Source organism: Vicugna pacos, chromosome 4 (assembly GCF_048564905.1).
Source record: "Vicugna pacos chromosome 4, VicPac4, whole genome shotgun sequence".
Lineage (NCBI taxonomy): Eukaryota > Metazoa > Chordata > Mammalia > Artiodactyla > Camelidae > Vicugna > Vicugna pacos.
Genome location: NC_132990.1, coordinates 78922855 through 78939074, shown reverse-complemented (window position 1 = coordinate 78939074; position 16220 = coordinate 78922855). Strand labels below are relative to the sequence as shown.

At 63.4% G+C, this 16220-nt stretch overlaps 1 protein-coding gene across 2 annotated transcripts in view; it reads right to left on the bottom strand.

Moving 5' to 3' along the window:
• COL5A1 (collagen type V alpha 1 chain) overlaps positions 1-16220 on the bottom strand; it is a 146827-nt gene that overhangs the window by 33631 nt on the left and 96976 nt on the right. For both annotated transcript variants that reach the window (XM_072960518.1, XM_072960520.1), the window contains exons 28-36: positions 14585-14629; positions 12677-12730; positions 10517-10624; positions 9824-9877; positions 7866-7919; positions 2711-2755; positions 2526-2579; positions 1459-1503; positions 934-987 (exon numbers count right to left, since the gene is read on the bottom strand). In XM_072960518.1, coding sequence (XP_072816619.1) covers positions 934-987; positions 1459-1503; positions 2526-2579; positions 2711-2755; positions 7866-7919; positions 9824-9877; positions 10517-10624; positions 12677-12730; positions 14585-14629 — 513 coding nt within the window. The remainder of the gene's footprint in view (positions 1-933; positions 988-1458; positions 1504-2525; positions 2580-2710; positions 2756-7865; positions 7920-9823; positions 9878-10516; positions 10625-12676; positions 12731-14584; positions 14630-16220) is intronic.

Here is a 16220-nt window from a genome sequence, read left to right as displayed (position 1 = left end):
TTCGGGACTCAGTGCCACACCAGGCAACAGAGGTCACCGCTTCGTCTCAAAGGTAATGACGACCATTTCATTTCAAAGTCACAGGACCAAGTCCCCCTTCGTCTTCCCGAAGCCCCACAACCAGCCTGGGGTCACACCGCTGTCACCGCCATCCCCCACGGGGGCAGGCTGAGGCCGGGAGAGGCCAGTCAGCTCCCTGAGGCCCAGCCAAGGGAGGCACCGGGCTCGGGCCCGTCTGGCTCAGAACCCCGCCTTCCTAGCCCGGCCCCTGGGCAAGGCCCGCCAGCAGGGACTCCCACTGTCAGGGGTCCCCCTCCTTAGAGGAGCTGTGCTGTGCCATCGTGGGTTGAACTGCGTCCCCACCCAAAACAGCATGAGCCCCCAGCCCCGGGAAGCTTTGACCGTGGCCTCATTTGGAAACCGGGTCTCTGCAGACGTGATCAGGTCAAGGTGAGGCCAGACCTGCTCAGGGTGGGCCCTGATCCAGCGAGCAGTGGACCGAGGTGGAGAATTTGAAGACACGGAGAGACAGGAGGAGGCCACAGAAAGGTGCAGACGGGGCTGGGCGTGGAGTATGTCCAAGCCAAGGACGGCCGGCAGCCGGCGGAGCCGGGAGAGGCCTGGGCCGATGCTCCCCGAGCGCCCTCGCGAGGGAGCGACCTGCCGGCACCTGGGTTTGGACTTTGGCCTCCAGACCATGAGAGGACACACTTCTGTGGTCTTAAGTGGCCAGGTTTGTGGCCCTTTGTTGTAAGAGCCCTAAGACACTAACACAGCACCAACTAGAAGGCACGACGGTCTAGACGGGAGGGGGGCTGCGCCCCCAGAGCAGCTCCGTCTTGGCGGTGCCCCACCCACCTGCCTGCGGCCCCGGGGAAGGACCGGCGTCTCCAGCAAACCCCGCCAGCCCCCCAGGGAAGACGTGTTACTCACCGGGGGGCCCTTCGGTCCAGGGAACCCTGTGGGTCCTTGGGGTCCGTTGGGTCCCTGGGGACAGAGAACGGCCGGTATGAGGTCAGACGTCTCCTCCCCAGCACGTGGGGCCCAGCAGCTCCCCCGGCCCCTGCTGGCTCTCTGAGCACGGACACAATTTCTTTCTGCTCCCCGTGAATTTTCCCTGTTTTTTCCAGCCCCTGCCCTCCCCGATGTGAAAGGAGGTCCAATCAGGGGGTCCCGGGGGCAGCATGGAACCCGGGACCGGTTTCCTGACATCTTAGCCACCACCCCAAACCCCAAGCCCAGCGCCACGCGGACGGGGTCCACGTCTCCAGCCAGCAGAAGCCTTCACCCCCGGGAAGGCCACCTCCGACCCACCCTTCGATTTTAGGAACCCCTCCTCCAGCAGGGTCAAAGGCCGCCTCCTGACCCTACCGCCCACCCCCGGAAGAAGCGCTGAGGGCATGCTTAGCGCAGGCCGCTCTCCCGGCGATGTCCACGCCTGCCGGGCTCCGTGCTTACCCGTTCGCCCGGAGGGCCGGCCGGGCCATCACCTCCAGAGTTGCCCTGGGAAGAGCAAGCAAAGCTCACATTGTTATTTTTGTTATCACTGCTTTCGGTGAGCAGACTCTGGCCTGTGCTGTCACTGGAATCTCGGGTCACATCTGGCGTGTGGGCGCCCTGCAGGTCACCCCACCCGATTCTCAGTGAAGAGCAGAGCGCTGGGGGCTGCTCTGTGGTCCCAAAGGCCACCTGTCCCCTCGCCTGAGCTGGTGTCACCAGGGCTGTGACATTTCCAAGAGGAGAACATGGCCATGCTGTGGCGCAAAGGCCGTGCTCCAACCAGGAGCTGCAACCAAGACTCCTGAGAAGACAGGACCCCGGCCCCCAGCCCAGGCCCCCCCCCGACACGGGACAACAGCTGTGAGCTCACAGCTGAGCCCGACGTCCCCCTCGGGAGCGTGACTGCGCCCCAGAGCGAATCATGGAAGGGTGTGCCGAGCCCCGGGGCAGTAGGCCTGTGGGCTCGGCACCTCGGCCAGCCAGCCAGCGGGCCCACCTTCCGGCCGGAATGCACTTTGGAATCACGCCCGGGACAGGAGAGGCTGGGCCGGGCTAGGACGTGCCCGCCTGGCCGAGGTCCCCTTCCTGACAACCGGGTGAGTTGGTGTCGAGGCCCCTGGAGGGGGGTGTGGGAGGCAGGCCCAGGCTCTCAGAAGGGCAGAAAGAGCTTTCTTTGGATTTCTGGCAAAGGCGTCTCGGCAGCTTCTGAGCCCCTTTCCAAGGAAAGCAGTGAGGCCTCCCTGCGAGAAGCCCGGCGGGGCCCGGCCTCCTCCAGCCACAGGCTCCGGCCCCGGCGTTCCACCGCGGGTGGCCCCGTGCAGCCCCTGCCTGGCGGTGAGGCCACGGCCCCGATGCAACCTGACCTAACTCTTCCAGGGGCTGTTCGAAGGGACCAGCTCCCTCTCCAATTCCCCCAAGACAATGTCTTTGTTTCTTTTTTGTTCTAGCGGAAAAGGCCACGGACACCCGCAGGCGCCGGGTGTGACTGGTTCACGCTGGTTCCGCAGGGGGCCCTGAGCACGCACCTTGGGGCCAGGCTTCCCAGTGATGCCGCGGGGGCCTCTTTCCCCTCGTGGGCCCTGCACAAGTGGGGGAGAAGACAGGTCAGCACAGATCCTCAGAGTCCTGGATGCCTCCTGCCCCCGTCCCACCCGACACCGCCCCCGGGACGCGCTCCATCCCGGAAGGTGGTCCTAGGGCCCAGGGTTACCGTTGGGCCTCGCTGTCCCCGTGGTCCCGGCTTCCCAGGTGTGCCCTGAAATCAGAGAAGGAGGGTGTTGGTCAGCCACGCCAGACACACGTGTCACTGCCTGGGTGGCGGCCCCTCTCCCGGGCGACAGAGACAGCTGGAAGTCAGAGCCAGGAAGCACCACCCTCCTTATCTTCGTTTTCACGGGAGACTTTTTCAGGGTGAAGGCACACACTGCACACACACCCAACCCACACAGCTCTGTTTCTGGGCAAGGCCTGTCGAAATCCAGTTTTCTCTCTGCTGCCTGACAGATGTTCACCACCCTTATCTGGTTTCCTTTCCTAAAAGCACCCCGCCCTCCTCCCCCATCTTCGCCTCTCTCCCCACGCTCTCAGCAGGGGGCGGGGGGGTGGGTGGAGGGAACCATTACTGCCAGAAAAGAGAAGAAAAGCAACCCCTTTCATGCATAATTTACTTCTGCTACAGTTACGGATATTAGCCATTAAATTTTCAACAGGGCCGCGCAGACAAGCAAACGTGCAATTTAATACATAAATCATACGTCCCAGACTCATTTGCTTCCCTTCTAATAGAGTTTAGACTCTTTCTTTCCTGTTGTTGTTTTGCATTTTCCAAACCAGGGAAAACATTTTTTTCTCCAAAGCAGAGAGGTAAACGCAGTTCACCTGCAGCACACAGGACAGGAGTCGTGGATGGAGCACGGCTGCTCCATCTCCACCACGTCTCAATTCATCTCCCGGAATTTTTTTTTTCTCCTGGTTTCTAACGATAAAGCCCGAGATGGATCTGTGGTGACGGAGGCCACCTGACACATTTCCTCTCACCATCTTTCATTCACTGGCCGCCAAAATCAAAGCTGCTTTCAAGAGTCATCCATTTTGAAACGGATTTAATAAAACCGTTTATGATGACGAGGTAATTACGCTGCACTCACGTTAACAATGCACTCCAGTCTCCCTGCTTTAATTACGTGGCAATATCTTTTGGCCTCGAATAAATATTTGCATACAAAAATTAATGAAACATCTGCTTTCTTCAGATGACAAGCTTTCAGCAGTGCAGACACCAGGCCACCCGGGTGAGCTGCCGGTGCTTGCGGACGGCCCAGCTGGCCCTCTGCCTCACGCCCAGCCCCCGTCACACGCCATGACCTGGGTCGCGGCTCTGCTCCCGCAGCCAGAGCGCTCTTGGCTCCGACCTCAACTAGCTGTGCGCTGGCGCCGCCGGGGGGTGAACGAGCGCCTCGGCCCCCGGCTCCGTCTGGCCCCCAGGGGGCGCCTTGTGGTCCCGTTCCTTGTAAACGAGCCGAGTTTCGCGTCGTGGTGACTTGATGCTGTTGAGCAGAAGACGCCCCTCCACAGCCTGCTCAGCGAGTCCCCTGTGAGTGCCTGTCCTCGCAGCCCCTCGGGGGTGCCCGGCCGCCTCAGCGCTGGCCTCGCTCTCGGGCCGAGGGGCCCAGCGCTGGCGGGAGGGGCCTCCGGTTGCCAGTGGTGTTTCTACGGGGCTGGCTCTTCCTGGGCAGAGCTGGCCGGGACCCCACCTTGGCCTGTGGTGCAGGCCAGTGACAGTGACGGAGCATCACTTTGCTCACGTGACAGGACTGTGACCGCCCCCAGGAGGCCTCCCCTGACTGCCAGGTTCGGCTCTGGCTCCAGTGAGATGCTCCCGTCCTTCCTCCTCCGCTGTGAGTGCTGCCGCGGGGCGCCCTCTCCGGGCGGCAGGGTCCCCGGGGACGGGGCATCACGCGGGCTTTAGGGGCGCTTGCTGTAGAAGTGAGTGCGCTCTCTCCAAACGACCCCAGTCCCTCTGAAGCCCAAAGCCAAGGGGAGGTGGGGAAGGCCATGCCAGCGCACCCCTGGGGGGCTCCTCCGAGCGCTGGGGCGGAAGAGCGACCGCGCCGGGCAGATCACAAAGCAGAGGCGACTGGCTTCCCTGATGGTGCCAGCGGGGGCGAGGGGCTCCCAGGGGAGCTGGGCAGGGGGCCCGGCTGGTCTTGACTGGACTTCGCTTCTGTTCGTCATCTCCAGCCTTTGTCCAAGAGTCCCCTGAAGATGGGGATGCAGGGCCCCCAGGCACGGGAGGCTGGAGTCTGACCTCCACGCTCTGGGCCCCTCAGTGGTCAGCCCCTGAGCCTTCCTGATCCCAGTCAGTGGAGCAGGATCGGGGATCCCCAGCCCCGGGGCCCAGAACTCCTGTGTCTCGTCTCACCACCTGCCTCGCCGTTCCCACGTTGCCATCCAAACAGCAGCAGGTCCCATTCGGCATTCTCAGCTGAGGCTTCAAACATGGCCGGCACCTTTGGTCAGGTGCTCCCCAGGGATGCTGTGAATCCGGGGGACACGGCCCCTCCACTGCCTCCACCTCCACACCGGGGTGTTGCCCTCCACCCCTGCCCCTCCCAGGCCTCCTCCTCCAGGCCGGCCCTGACCCTTTCCTAAAGCCAGCCTTCTGTGAACCCCTCCCTGCCCGTCCTGCCCACACCGCCGCCCACTTCAACACAGCTTCACTTTCTGCCGTGTCCCCCCGCCATCTCTGTGCCTGCAAGGTGAGCCCCGAGGCGGGGCTGGGCTTCCCCTGAACGTCCCTAGGGCTAGCAGAGCCTCCGGAGTGGGTGCCGAGCAGGTGTGAGATGAACGTGCTTGAATGAACAGAAGGACAGTGACATGAATGAGCCTACAAGTCGGTTTGCCAAGGACGAGAGAGCAGGGCCGGCGTCGACGCCGAAGTTCAAAACCACCGGGCAGGCAGGACTGCGGGGTCACCGTCCCAGGACACAGCCCCCAATTCCTCAGGGTCCTCGCCCACTCGGGCCTCCGAGCCCAGACGCGAGCTGCTCCTGAGCAGACAGCCTGGAGGGGAGGCGTCTGCAGAGAACTCAGGGGGGATCTGGGGTCCAGGACAGGAAGGCTGAGCTGACCTCCTCCTTCCCTCCGTGGGGAGGGTTCCAGAATAAAGGTGCCTGCCGCTCGGGAGGGGAGGGCGGGCAGACGTGCCGCAGGTGCTGAGCTTGGACCTCCAGGGTCCCCTGCTGGGTGCAGGGATGTGGGGAGCCCTCAGCCAAGTAATGGGTGGGTCAGGGTCTCAGCCTGGGGTCTCGTCCGTCTGTCAGCACATGCACGTAAAGCTGCAGCTCTAACTTGCTCGCTGTGAGCGGGTGACCTCGGACCCCCCCAGGGACCAGACCAGCCACTGCTCCCTGGGTTCCCCGTCCTCCGCCGGCTTCTGCGCCCCCAGCACCTGCAAGGCGCCCCAGGCGTTTCTCCCACAAGGAGTGGACAGCACTGTGGTCACATGGGCCACCGCCCACCACTCCCTTCTCCGAGAGTGGGCGAGTTTTGCCATCTCTCTTCCCGCTAAACGCCAGCGGCCATACCCACTGTCGTGGCCACTGCATCCATGACACGGCCACGTGCAGCTCAAAAATCTCTGCAAATCCCAAAGCAGACGTTTCCTGGGCGTGTCCAGACTTAACCACGCCCCTGGGACCAACGTCCCTGGGGACTGCAGGGCAGGGCGAGCCTCCTGGTTCCAGGCCCTCCTGCTTTCCAGCCACCCGTTCTCGGCGGTGCCCCTGGTGACCCACAGCGCTGACGCTGGAGCAGTGGCCCGTGGGGGCAGGGCCCCCAGGCACCTGTCCAACTGCTCAGCTCGGGGGCAGGGAGGCTGAGACGCAGGAGGGCAGGAGAGGGGAGCAGAGCTGGGACCAGGGTGCTGGCCCCCCAGGCCACAGCCAGGCCTCCGCTGCTCCGCAAGACCCTGATGGCCTCTGTCCGGGGCCAGCTCCTCAGGGGAAAGGGGCTGTGGCCATGTCCCATGACCCCCTGTTGACCATCACGACCACGGCAACGCGGTGTGGAAGGCCCTGGGCTCCCCACCAGCACAGGGGTGTCCGCCCTGTTTCCCTGCATTTCCACGTGTACCAGACCCTGGACCCCTTCTCACGAGTGGCAGCCTTTCCCCAAAGCACCAGTCAGACTGTCCCTGCAAGGAGGAACCAGACAGACAGACAGATGTCTGGTCGGACGGACAGGCAGACACGGGGACAGGTACAGATACAGAGAGAGCAGACAGACAGGTGGGCGGTAGAGGACAGACAGATGGAGGAGGACACCAGTACTGACACAGGCATGACACAGACGACACAGGCGTGAGTAATCGCATGCAGACACGTCCAGATACAGGTACAGGTACACACACACTGGTCTCCCTGTGTTCACGCAGGCGACCTGCACTCAGAGAAGTCCCCACCCTTCTCTCGTCCGACTCTGGCAGGCACGCTTGTTTACGGAGATTTCTGGATGGCCTGGAGTCTTCCTCCCTGTTTTCAAGACACCGCGCTGTCTCGGCTTAGCCGTGGTAACATCATTTTGGAGTGGGCGCCCTGAGGAGGCGCGGCCCGTCCGTCCGTGCTGGGACAGCCAGCTCGGGGCCGAGGGGAACGGACCGGGCACGTGCAGGAGCCACAGTTCTCCCGCGGTCCAGGGTCCCACTGCAGACACGCCGGTGGACGAGGTCGGCTCAGAGCCCAGAGGCCCAAGGTGACCCTTTCCATCCTGTTTACCGAGCGGCAGCGCTCGGACAGCCTCCCGTGATTTCCCTCAGCAGCGTCCAGCGAGGCTCCCGCGGCAAGGCCTGGGCTGGCAGGGACTCAGAAGGGGTGGGGGGCACGGGTCCCCCAGCCTGGTCCTCAGATCAGCTTTATTCACGACGACAACATTGGTTAGAGGCAAAGCGTGTGCACCTGGCAGGTGCCCCAGGACGACGGGGAGTGTCTTGAGTTCGGACCAGCGATACGTCTTGAATTTGGTCCGTGAGACACAGGGTGAAACTCCTTTTCCTCCTTCCTTTAAAACCCGCCTAGAGGAAAAGTCACTTGGGCAGAAAGAGGAGAGTCTGGGTCTCGCGAACGACCTGGAGGAGCCGCTGGGCTCGCGGTGGGTGTGCGAAAGCCCTGCGTCCTCTCTGGCTTCTGCCCCCCAGCTCAGTGCGCCCAGAGTGACCACTGCTCGGTGCTAAAGGCTTAAGGTCAGCCGCTCCGGAAGCAGTTTTGGGAGCAAAGTGGGTGAGAAATAAACACGATGTATTGGCAAGAGACCCGCTAAGTACCGAGGCGGCAGAAGACGCCGCCGAGCGGAGCCCAGGCCGTCCTTACCCTGCCGCCCTTCTCTCCATTGGCGCCAGGAAATCCAGGAAAGCCGATGGAACCCTGGAAGAGAGTTAATTAGGGAAGATGCATGAGGGCCTGACTGGGAGGGTGGGCTGCACTGCCTATGCCAGTCGGAGGGGGAGGCTGTTAAGAGTTCACAGCCTCGGACACAAGTCCTACCCTCTACCCACCACCCACCCATCCACCCATCACTCACCTTCATCCACCCACCTATATGCCCATCCATCCAAACATCCATCCACCTGCCCATCATATCCATCCAGCCACCCAGCCACCCACCCATCTACTCAGTAAGTGTTCCCCCAGCGTCCACAGGCTCCGAGTCTGAGCACCAGAACCGGACCTCCGCCTTGCTTCCCGTTCTCCCTCTCACCTCCCCCCCTCCGCACACTCGTGTCTGCAGAACAGAACACTGTGTTTTGGAAGAAAATGGAATGTGTGCTACTGAGACTGACCGAGATGACGTGTGAATCTCACATTTACGACCTTTGTTTTCTGCGCCTTGTTGCATGTTTCGTTGCCACCCAAGAACACTTCTAAATAAAGCACAGCGCTCACAGAGCCGGCAGTGAGCACAGACGGGCACGCTGAGCGTGGTGTCACCCGCCTCGCTGACTCCAGGGCTCTGCAAGGCGCACACAGGCCGAGACGCCCTGAAGGCTCTGGCGGGGCGAATATCCAAACACGTCCTACGTGAGCGCCCCGGGACGCTGTCTGGAGCGTGTCACCTGCCCCCGGAGGAGCTTACTGTCTTCAGGCCTCTGGTCTGAGCGACTTAAAATCCTGACCTGGACGTGGGCTTAGGCCACGAAAAGTTTACCAATATCCCAACCTTGAACTTCTTGTGGGGGCTGAGTTTGGCCATCCTGCCAATCCAAACAGGAGACCGCAGCTTCATGGCGGGAACGCCTGGGCGCTCAGCTCAGGCGCCCGGCACTCCCCATGCGGGCCTGCTGCCTCCGGTCCCCACCAAAGACCTCCCAGACTGCCCCGGCAGCCTCACAGCACTGCCCTCGTCCTTCCAAGAAGCTGCCTGAACTTGACCTATGTTCCCTCCCCCTCCCAAAGGGACATGTGAGTCACAGGAGAACATGTCTGTCAGCCTCTCTTCATCCAAATACAGTGGACAGCGGTGTGGCTGGGGCCACGTCGCCGCCACGCTCAGCATACCGCGGTCAGAATCGGAGCAAAACTCCCGCTTCACAGCAAATTGTCTCCCCTGTGTGCGGGCTGTGGGCTCACCCGCCGAGTGTGGGCCTCCGCACCCCCAGGAGGGACGGGTGGGAGCACGACGCGCTGAGCGGGGCCGCCCAGCGCACAGGCCCCGGCCTCCGCTCACGGCCAGGAGCCCGGAGGCCCGAGGCCGGAGGCCGGCAGGGTGCGCCGCACAACCCGAGACAGACAGCAGCTCTCTGCTGCTGTGAATTACATTTTCAGTGCAGGCGGCTGGTTATTCTTCAAGGAAGAACCATGAACAATAAAAGGTGGGAAAAAAACCCGATGCTCTAAATGATTCGCAAAGCCTTAAGGAGCTGTTCCACTTAAAGCAGAACACGGCTTCTTATGAGAGGCCTCGTCTTTCCTTTACACTCAGTTGTGAGCAAGTAACCTTCGAACCTCCAGAGTGCATCAGAGCTGCAAAGAGGTCCGGGGGCTGTGGGTGTGGAGAAACCAGTGCATGAAGCCCCCCGCCCAGGGCCAGAGGCTGGGGGGACCCTGAGATGCGCACCCCACGGCTCAGCGGGCCTGGCCCCTTCCCTGAAAGGCGTGACCAGTTGTCCATGTGCCTCCTGCCGACTCAGCCACATTAGCGCAGAAGGCTGTGTGCGGGGCAGCAACTGCGGCACCTACTTTGTCACAGCAGCCAGCCTAGATGGTGAATGGGAGGCAGCGCGAGGGGTGGGGAGGGGTCGCTGGTCAAACCCGACGCGGTGGGACCTTACCTTCGGCCCTTGTCGTCCTGGGTAACCCGGTAACCCTGGGACGCCGAGTTTTCCCTGGGGAAACAGAGGCGGTGTGTCACCCGGCCAGCGCGGTACTTCTCAGAGCAGAGAGGCCGCCAGCGCGTGCCGGGGGCACCGCACGAGGGTGCAGTTTCCGGGGGACCCCTGCCTGTCCTTCCGGGAGGGCATCTCCCGAAAATCCTTGTCTGGTCTGAAGCAAAGGCTCTGAGAAGAACGCGGACGGACATCGCCACTGGAGCAAAGGTGGGGGAAGCAAATGCCCGAATGAAAAGGAAGTGCTCATCTGCGAGGCATCGCTCAGTCCTTCTGTGAAAGGGCTCCAGCCTCGGGGCGGGGCGGGGCCTGGGCCACTGAGAGCCGGCGTGGTGCGGGGCTGGGGGTGCCCAGAGTGGGGGTGGGGACCAGGACGAGGGCGGGGCAGCCTTCTACAGGTGTGAGAGCTGCTGCTGGTGGGAGGACGGCCCCGTGGCTGCCGGGCTCGGCCCCTAGCTTTGTGAGCAGCGGGGGAGGAGGAGACTCTTCCAGGAGTGGACTTGGTGCCAAGAGTGCCCGGAGGACCAATGGGACGGGAAGCGCGTCAGGACTCACACCAGTCCCCACCTTGGGACCAGCCTGACGGGGTCACCGTCTGGATGCCCGTCCCGGGAAGTGCTGGGTTCTGCAGTCACGTACCTTCTCCCCGGGGGGCCCCAGAGGGCCCGGGTCACCGTTCGGACCTCCACGGCCCTTGGGGCCTTCAGGGCCGTCTTCCCCCCTGGGACCAGGTGGGCCGATCTCCCCCTGCAGGTCAGAAAGAGAAGGTGAGGGGGACCCCCCAGTCTCCACCCCGTGGGACTGACCCCACCGCCTGGGAGTCGGGCCGGACCCCAGGCCTGGGTGCGCAGGGCTGCTAGCCTGCCACGCAGACAGAGCATCACTGTGTCACCGACAAGACCAGGGCTCTGCTGAGCAGCCGCCGCCCTCGAGGTCACACTCTCCTCTTCCCGACTGCCTTCTCCAAGTCGAGCTCCCCTTGGCTGAAGTCACTGGTGGTGGTCGCAGCTTTGAGCTGCCACTTCCCGGTAGAGCAGGACCGCCGTGCTCTGGGGGACCACCTTCCTCCCCCGGGGCCCCAGGAGGGATCAAAGCTGACCATGAGGCCTGGTGGGGCCGCAGCCGGGGCATCACGGCACCCAGGAGACTCACGAGGCCTAAACACCGCCTCATCCAACCTCCGCAGTGACAGGAGGGAAGGCTGGGCCCAGAGAGGAGGCCTTGGGGGCGGGGGGGGGCAGCAGTGCCCCACCCCCGCCCTCTCTGCCGACTGACAGCCCTCCTCTGGTCACTGGGTTCCAGGAGCAGCTGCGGGACAGCTGTGCCACCCCCTCCCGCCACCCCCCCAGCAGAAACGTGCGTCCCTTAACCTTCCGCTCCGACTTGTCTGCGGGTCGAGCGCTCTGTCCCTAAGAGGCGCTTTTCTCATTCAACAAACGAGCCCTTCCCACTTCCACTGAGCACTTGGGAAATGAGTGGCAGGAGCTCCTCCGGAGGAAGTCGAGACAGAGAACACTTGCTCCCCCAGCGACTGTGGGATGGCTTTTGAAAAGGCTCCCTCCTCAAATGGCCCCAGTGTGTGCATCGAGTTGTCAGAAAGAAAGGATAAAAGGGGCTTTCACCAGCCAGACAGAAGGAGGCCCCTGAGACGTGGGCGTCCTCACCGCAGAGAAAGCTCTAGAAAGGCTGCCTTTAGCAGCAACGAAACTGGGACACCACTCCCTCTCTTTTATTTATTTAGAGGCGCAGATCCCTTCTGCCTTTCCAGCGTGGGACAAAGCTCCACATGTCTGCTTCTGGTATGTCCTGAAAAGGCGCCAGCAGACCTGCTCTGGGGGCACAATCAGGGCAGCAGCGCGACAAGCGGGTTCCAGCCGCCAGCATCCGTCCAGGTGCGCGAGCAGCTGCCGCCACAGCTGCGCCCCCGGCGGCGCGGGAGTCCCTTTCCATCTCCCTGGACTCCACATCCCAGTGCGCCGCGGCGGCAGGCGGCTGGCCCGCCAACCAACTTCTCAAGTGTTCTGCGTCACCCCCCTGACTTATATGGAAACACCTCCACCGGCTTCCTGCGGGCCCCTGCCGCGTGGGCCCGCCCCACCCGGCGGCAGCGCCCAGCAGCTCCTCTGGAGCCGAGAGAAATGTGCACTAAAGCAGCAAGTCGGTGGTTGCGACTTCAGATAAGCCAGCAGCAGGTCCCAGAGCACGGGGCTGTGCGGGGTCTGAAACAGGAGCTGACGGATGCTTGGGGGCCAGACGCTCCGAGGGCTGGGCAGGGACCCCAGGCCCCCAGGTGGCCCTGCCAGTGACCAGCTGGCGGCCTTGGGCAGGCTGCCACGCTCCCTGGGGAGGTGGGTCATTTCTGCAGCCCCTTCATCTCTCCCAGGCACCAGTCATCCTCTGTGAGACAAAAGAATTTCTCCACAAACCAGGGTAGCGGCCAGGAAAACAGAAAGCCCCCACTGAGCCACCTGTGCAGGGAAGGACGGGGCGGAGGGGCCAGGTGACCACAGCTGACTTTGTTAGCAGGAGCACACCACCAGAGGCCAACCGCCCAGCTCACAACATGCCCACCTGCGCCCAGGGACCTCCAGGGGGCATCACCTCTGTTCCGGGAAGCTACCCCGTGGCCCCCGCGCAGGGCCTTCCATGCCGCAGTCCCCACGCCCCCGTTGGTCCCGCCCCCGCGCCCCCCCCCGCCCCCCACCGCCCCTGCCAGCCCCGCCCCCCAGCCCCCCACCGCCCGCGCCGGCCCCACCCCGCGCCCCAGCCGGCTCCCCCCGCCCGCCTCCCCCAACTCACCCGGTCACCCTTGATGCCCATGTCTCCTTTGAAGCCGGGAAAGCCGTCTTCACCCTACACGGGACCAGAGAGAGAGCCTCAGCTCCCCCACCCGGAGCCTGACACGCTGGGCCGAGGGCTCTGCATGCCCGGGGTCCCGGGCCCTCGCGAGGCTCATTCCTGTGGACCCTGGCGTGCGTGGACGGACGCAGACGGCTGCACCTCCGGAGGAGGCAGGGGTAGTGGCCCTGGCTGTCGGGACTCGCCGGGCCTGAGTGCAAGCTCTGCACGGCCGGGCAGAGGTGGCCCAGCACCCGGCCTCCAGCCTCTGCTGCTTGGAGCAACTTTGCCTCGTCGCCCGTCACCGCAGGCCCAGTAACAGATGGCGCGCGAACGCTTGGGGAGGGGGAGCTGGACGGAAGAGCCCCCGAGAGGAGCCAGACTGCTGTGGTGGCCTCGCAGCGTGAAGGGACGGGCACCGCCGGCCTGCTGGCCGGGCTGGGCCGGGGCCAAGCAGGCGGCCCACGGCTCTGGGCCGCGCAGTCCCACGTTCCGTGGGGAAGCTGCACACGTTTGTGCTTTTTGTGAATTTGGGGATTCAAAATGTCAGTGGCCTGCGGTCACTCGTGTCCCCAGGCTGGACTTCCCCAGCCAGAAAATCAGACAAAGACCCCCTCGGAGGCTTCGCACTGGCCGGCTCGGCTCCGGGGAGGGGCCCAGGCCTGTGCCAGCCTCTCAGCCTCCAGGCCCTGTGCTCTGACCTCTTCCAGCCAGGCCGGAAGCGTCAGGACCAGCCAGGAGCTCAGGGCAGCTTTCTGGGACGCTGTGAATTCGGTCCTCCCCAGCCAGCGCCAGGTCCCTTGTCCTCATCCATGGCGCTCAGTGCCCGCAGCTCATCGGCCGTGGCCAAAACAAGGCCCAAGTCCAGGGAGATGGTTCCCCACCCCCGGCCCCTGGGATGGCCTCAGGCTGCCTTCTGCGCGGAACAGTAACCACAAACTGAGAGGCGTCCCCCTGGCAACCCAACCAGGATTCCGTCCAGCAGCCCAGTCCGCCGCTCAGGGACAATATGACGAGGTCAGTGTGCAGGCCTGGGGCTCTGGGAAGCCACCTTCCGCAGGACAAAGGTCCTGGGATCCGTGGGACAGGAATTCAGGGATGCAGGGGCCTGCAAATAACCCTACCAGGGGGACCACACCTGCTCTGAAGGGAGCGTGCTTGTCTCCCACCCCGAGGGGCTCCGTTTAGGAAGCAGCGTGCTCAAGGTGGACGTGCCCTCAGGCCCAGTGCTTCCGGGGTCCCCGGAACGAGGAGGGTCACTCAGAAGCTGGCTGGGGGGTCTGCCTTGCTCTGGACGCCCTCCAGAGGGATGCGAGACAGCGCCTGCTTTTTTTATAAAGCAGCAGCGGAGAGCAGAGACCGGGGCACAAAGACAGTCCAGCTTTGGTGTCTCCTGGTCCGGCGTGGCCACTCTATGACAAATTCCACAGGGAAGGGTCCACGCCTGATACAGCTGGTGGTCCTGACGGCACCCAGGGTCCCTTTGCCCTCAGGACCCTCCCTCCCCACCCCGAACAACTCAATGGACCTGTTCTCCAGCTGCCCTGTGAGTGGCTGGTGGGGAGGGAGCGAGGGTACCCTCTCTCCCTCTGGTGTCTGCACAGAGTGGGGGCTGCACGCTGAGCTGGGCCAGGGCCTTGGCCTTGGGTGGGGGGTGCAGAGCCCAGAACCCATGGCTCCCAGCGTCTGTCCTCCCCCACTCAGTGCTTTGATTTCTACGAGTAGTCTGTCCCACAGGGTGGTACCCATCCCCTCAATAGCAGAGGTGGCACTGGCCTCAGCTGGTGTTAACAGAGAGCTGTCACCCATGGGGCCAGCAGGCATAACTCCACTCCGGGCTCAGCCCCTGCGGGAAGGAGGGACACTCACCTTCTCACCCTTGGTGCCCTTCAGACCTCGGATGCCATCTGCCCCCTGTGCAAACAGAGAGGAGCGGTCAGCAGAGATAAATGCGAGCCTCACCAGACACGGGCCTGGCCCCGGCACCAAGGAAGGCTGAGCACCACGCCTAACCGCCCCTCCCAGAGAAGCTCCCTCCCTGTGTCCCGGATCTCGGATCTCAGAGGGAGAGCTCTGGGGGTGTGTGGGGTGTCCCCCACGGACACGCTGCCCTCCTCCGGAAACGTCCCGTCTCTCCCAGGTCTGGGGACTCGCAGCCTGAGCTCGGGCTCTGGAGTCAGGCAGACCGGTTCTGCGGCCTCTGGCAGACTTCTGCTCACTTGGGAAGTGGGGGTGATGACCACCCTCTTCTTGTCACGGCTGGTGGGAGAGGAACACCGGCAAGGCCCTGGGGACGGTGGCTGGCACACAGCACGTGCTCCTGACAGCACCTCCCTTCTCCCCGATTATTGTTCACACGTGACGACACGGCACAGTGCTGTCAGTTACTACGGCACCGCACCAACCACCAGCGCCGCCATCATTGCATCAGCTGCTCAGGACGGGCCTCAGCTCCCTGCTGACCGAGAACCGTCGGGGCAGGACAAGCCGGTTCACCCCTGTGCCAGCGCCTGGCCCGGCCAGGGAGCACCAGTCCCTGGGCAGGGGTTGACAGCACACCCCCTAGCTTCCTGCAGAGCCGCCCTGAGGATGCTTAAAGATCAGAGAAATCGCAGAGCACAGAGGGGCTCCTTTCTCAGAAGGCAGGACACCGGTGGTGGAGGCCGAGGCCTCCCTCACCACGGACCTCGGTCTCTGGTGACGGCGGGGCCTCCCGCCCCCCCCATCGCTGCCCCTGCGGCCCATCAGGGTGTGGCCTCCGCCGACGTCTCCAAGTGCACAGGGGACGAGAGCCTGTTTCTCCAGTGAAGATGGCGTTCAGCCCTGCTGCTCCCTCCGCCCTCTGCTTCCCCGCCTAACGGGATTGCTCGTGTCAAGGGCGAATTCTAATCAGACTGACAGGATAAGAGCATTCTCCGCCAGCGTCTCGGAGCTGACGCCGCTCCAGCTCACGGAAGCCGCGTCGTGCACTTGGCCATGTATGGTGGCTGCAGGGGGCTCTCTGTGCTCCAGGAATTTGTAAAGTAAACATGCGTGGCGCTCGGTACCCAGCCCTGCTGCGGAATCACCGCCATTGTAAGCTCTCCGGGCGGCGGGGAGGGCAAAGCCTGCGTCAGGGAAGGCCGCCAGCCAAGGCTCCCGACCCGGGGCCCCTCTGTCCTTGACCTTGGGACATCCCAATGCGGGGAAATGGAAATCGGGGCCCCGTGGCGTCAGGGTGGGGCACTTGGTTAGGAATAAGCAAGTCCGGGTTTGAGTCCTGACTGAGGCATCAGTTTAAGGGCAATTTGGGGTAAGTTACTAAAAACCGAGGTCTTGGCTTTCCGCCCTCCACACCGCAGCGCAGCCGCGTGCCCCAGATGTGCAAAAACGCTTGAAAGTACAAAGGACCGGAAACCACGTAGGCGGGGGTTCAGGAGCGGACGGCTGTGCTCATGCCAACCCCCCGGGGTAAACTAGACGCTTTTATACACGCACGCTTATGTGAGCCTTCACGTCAAGTTAC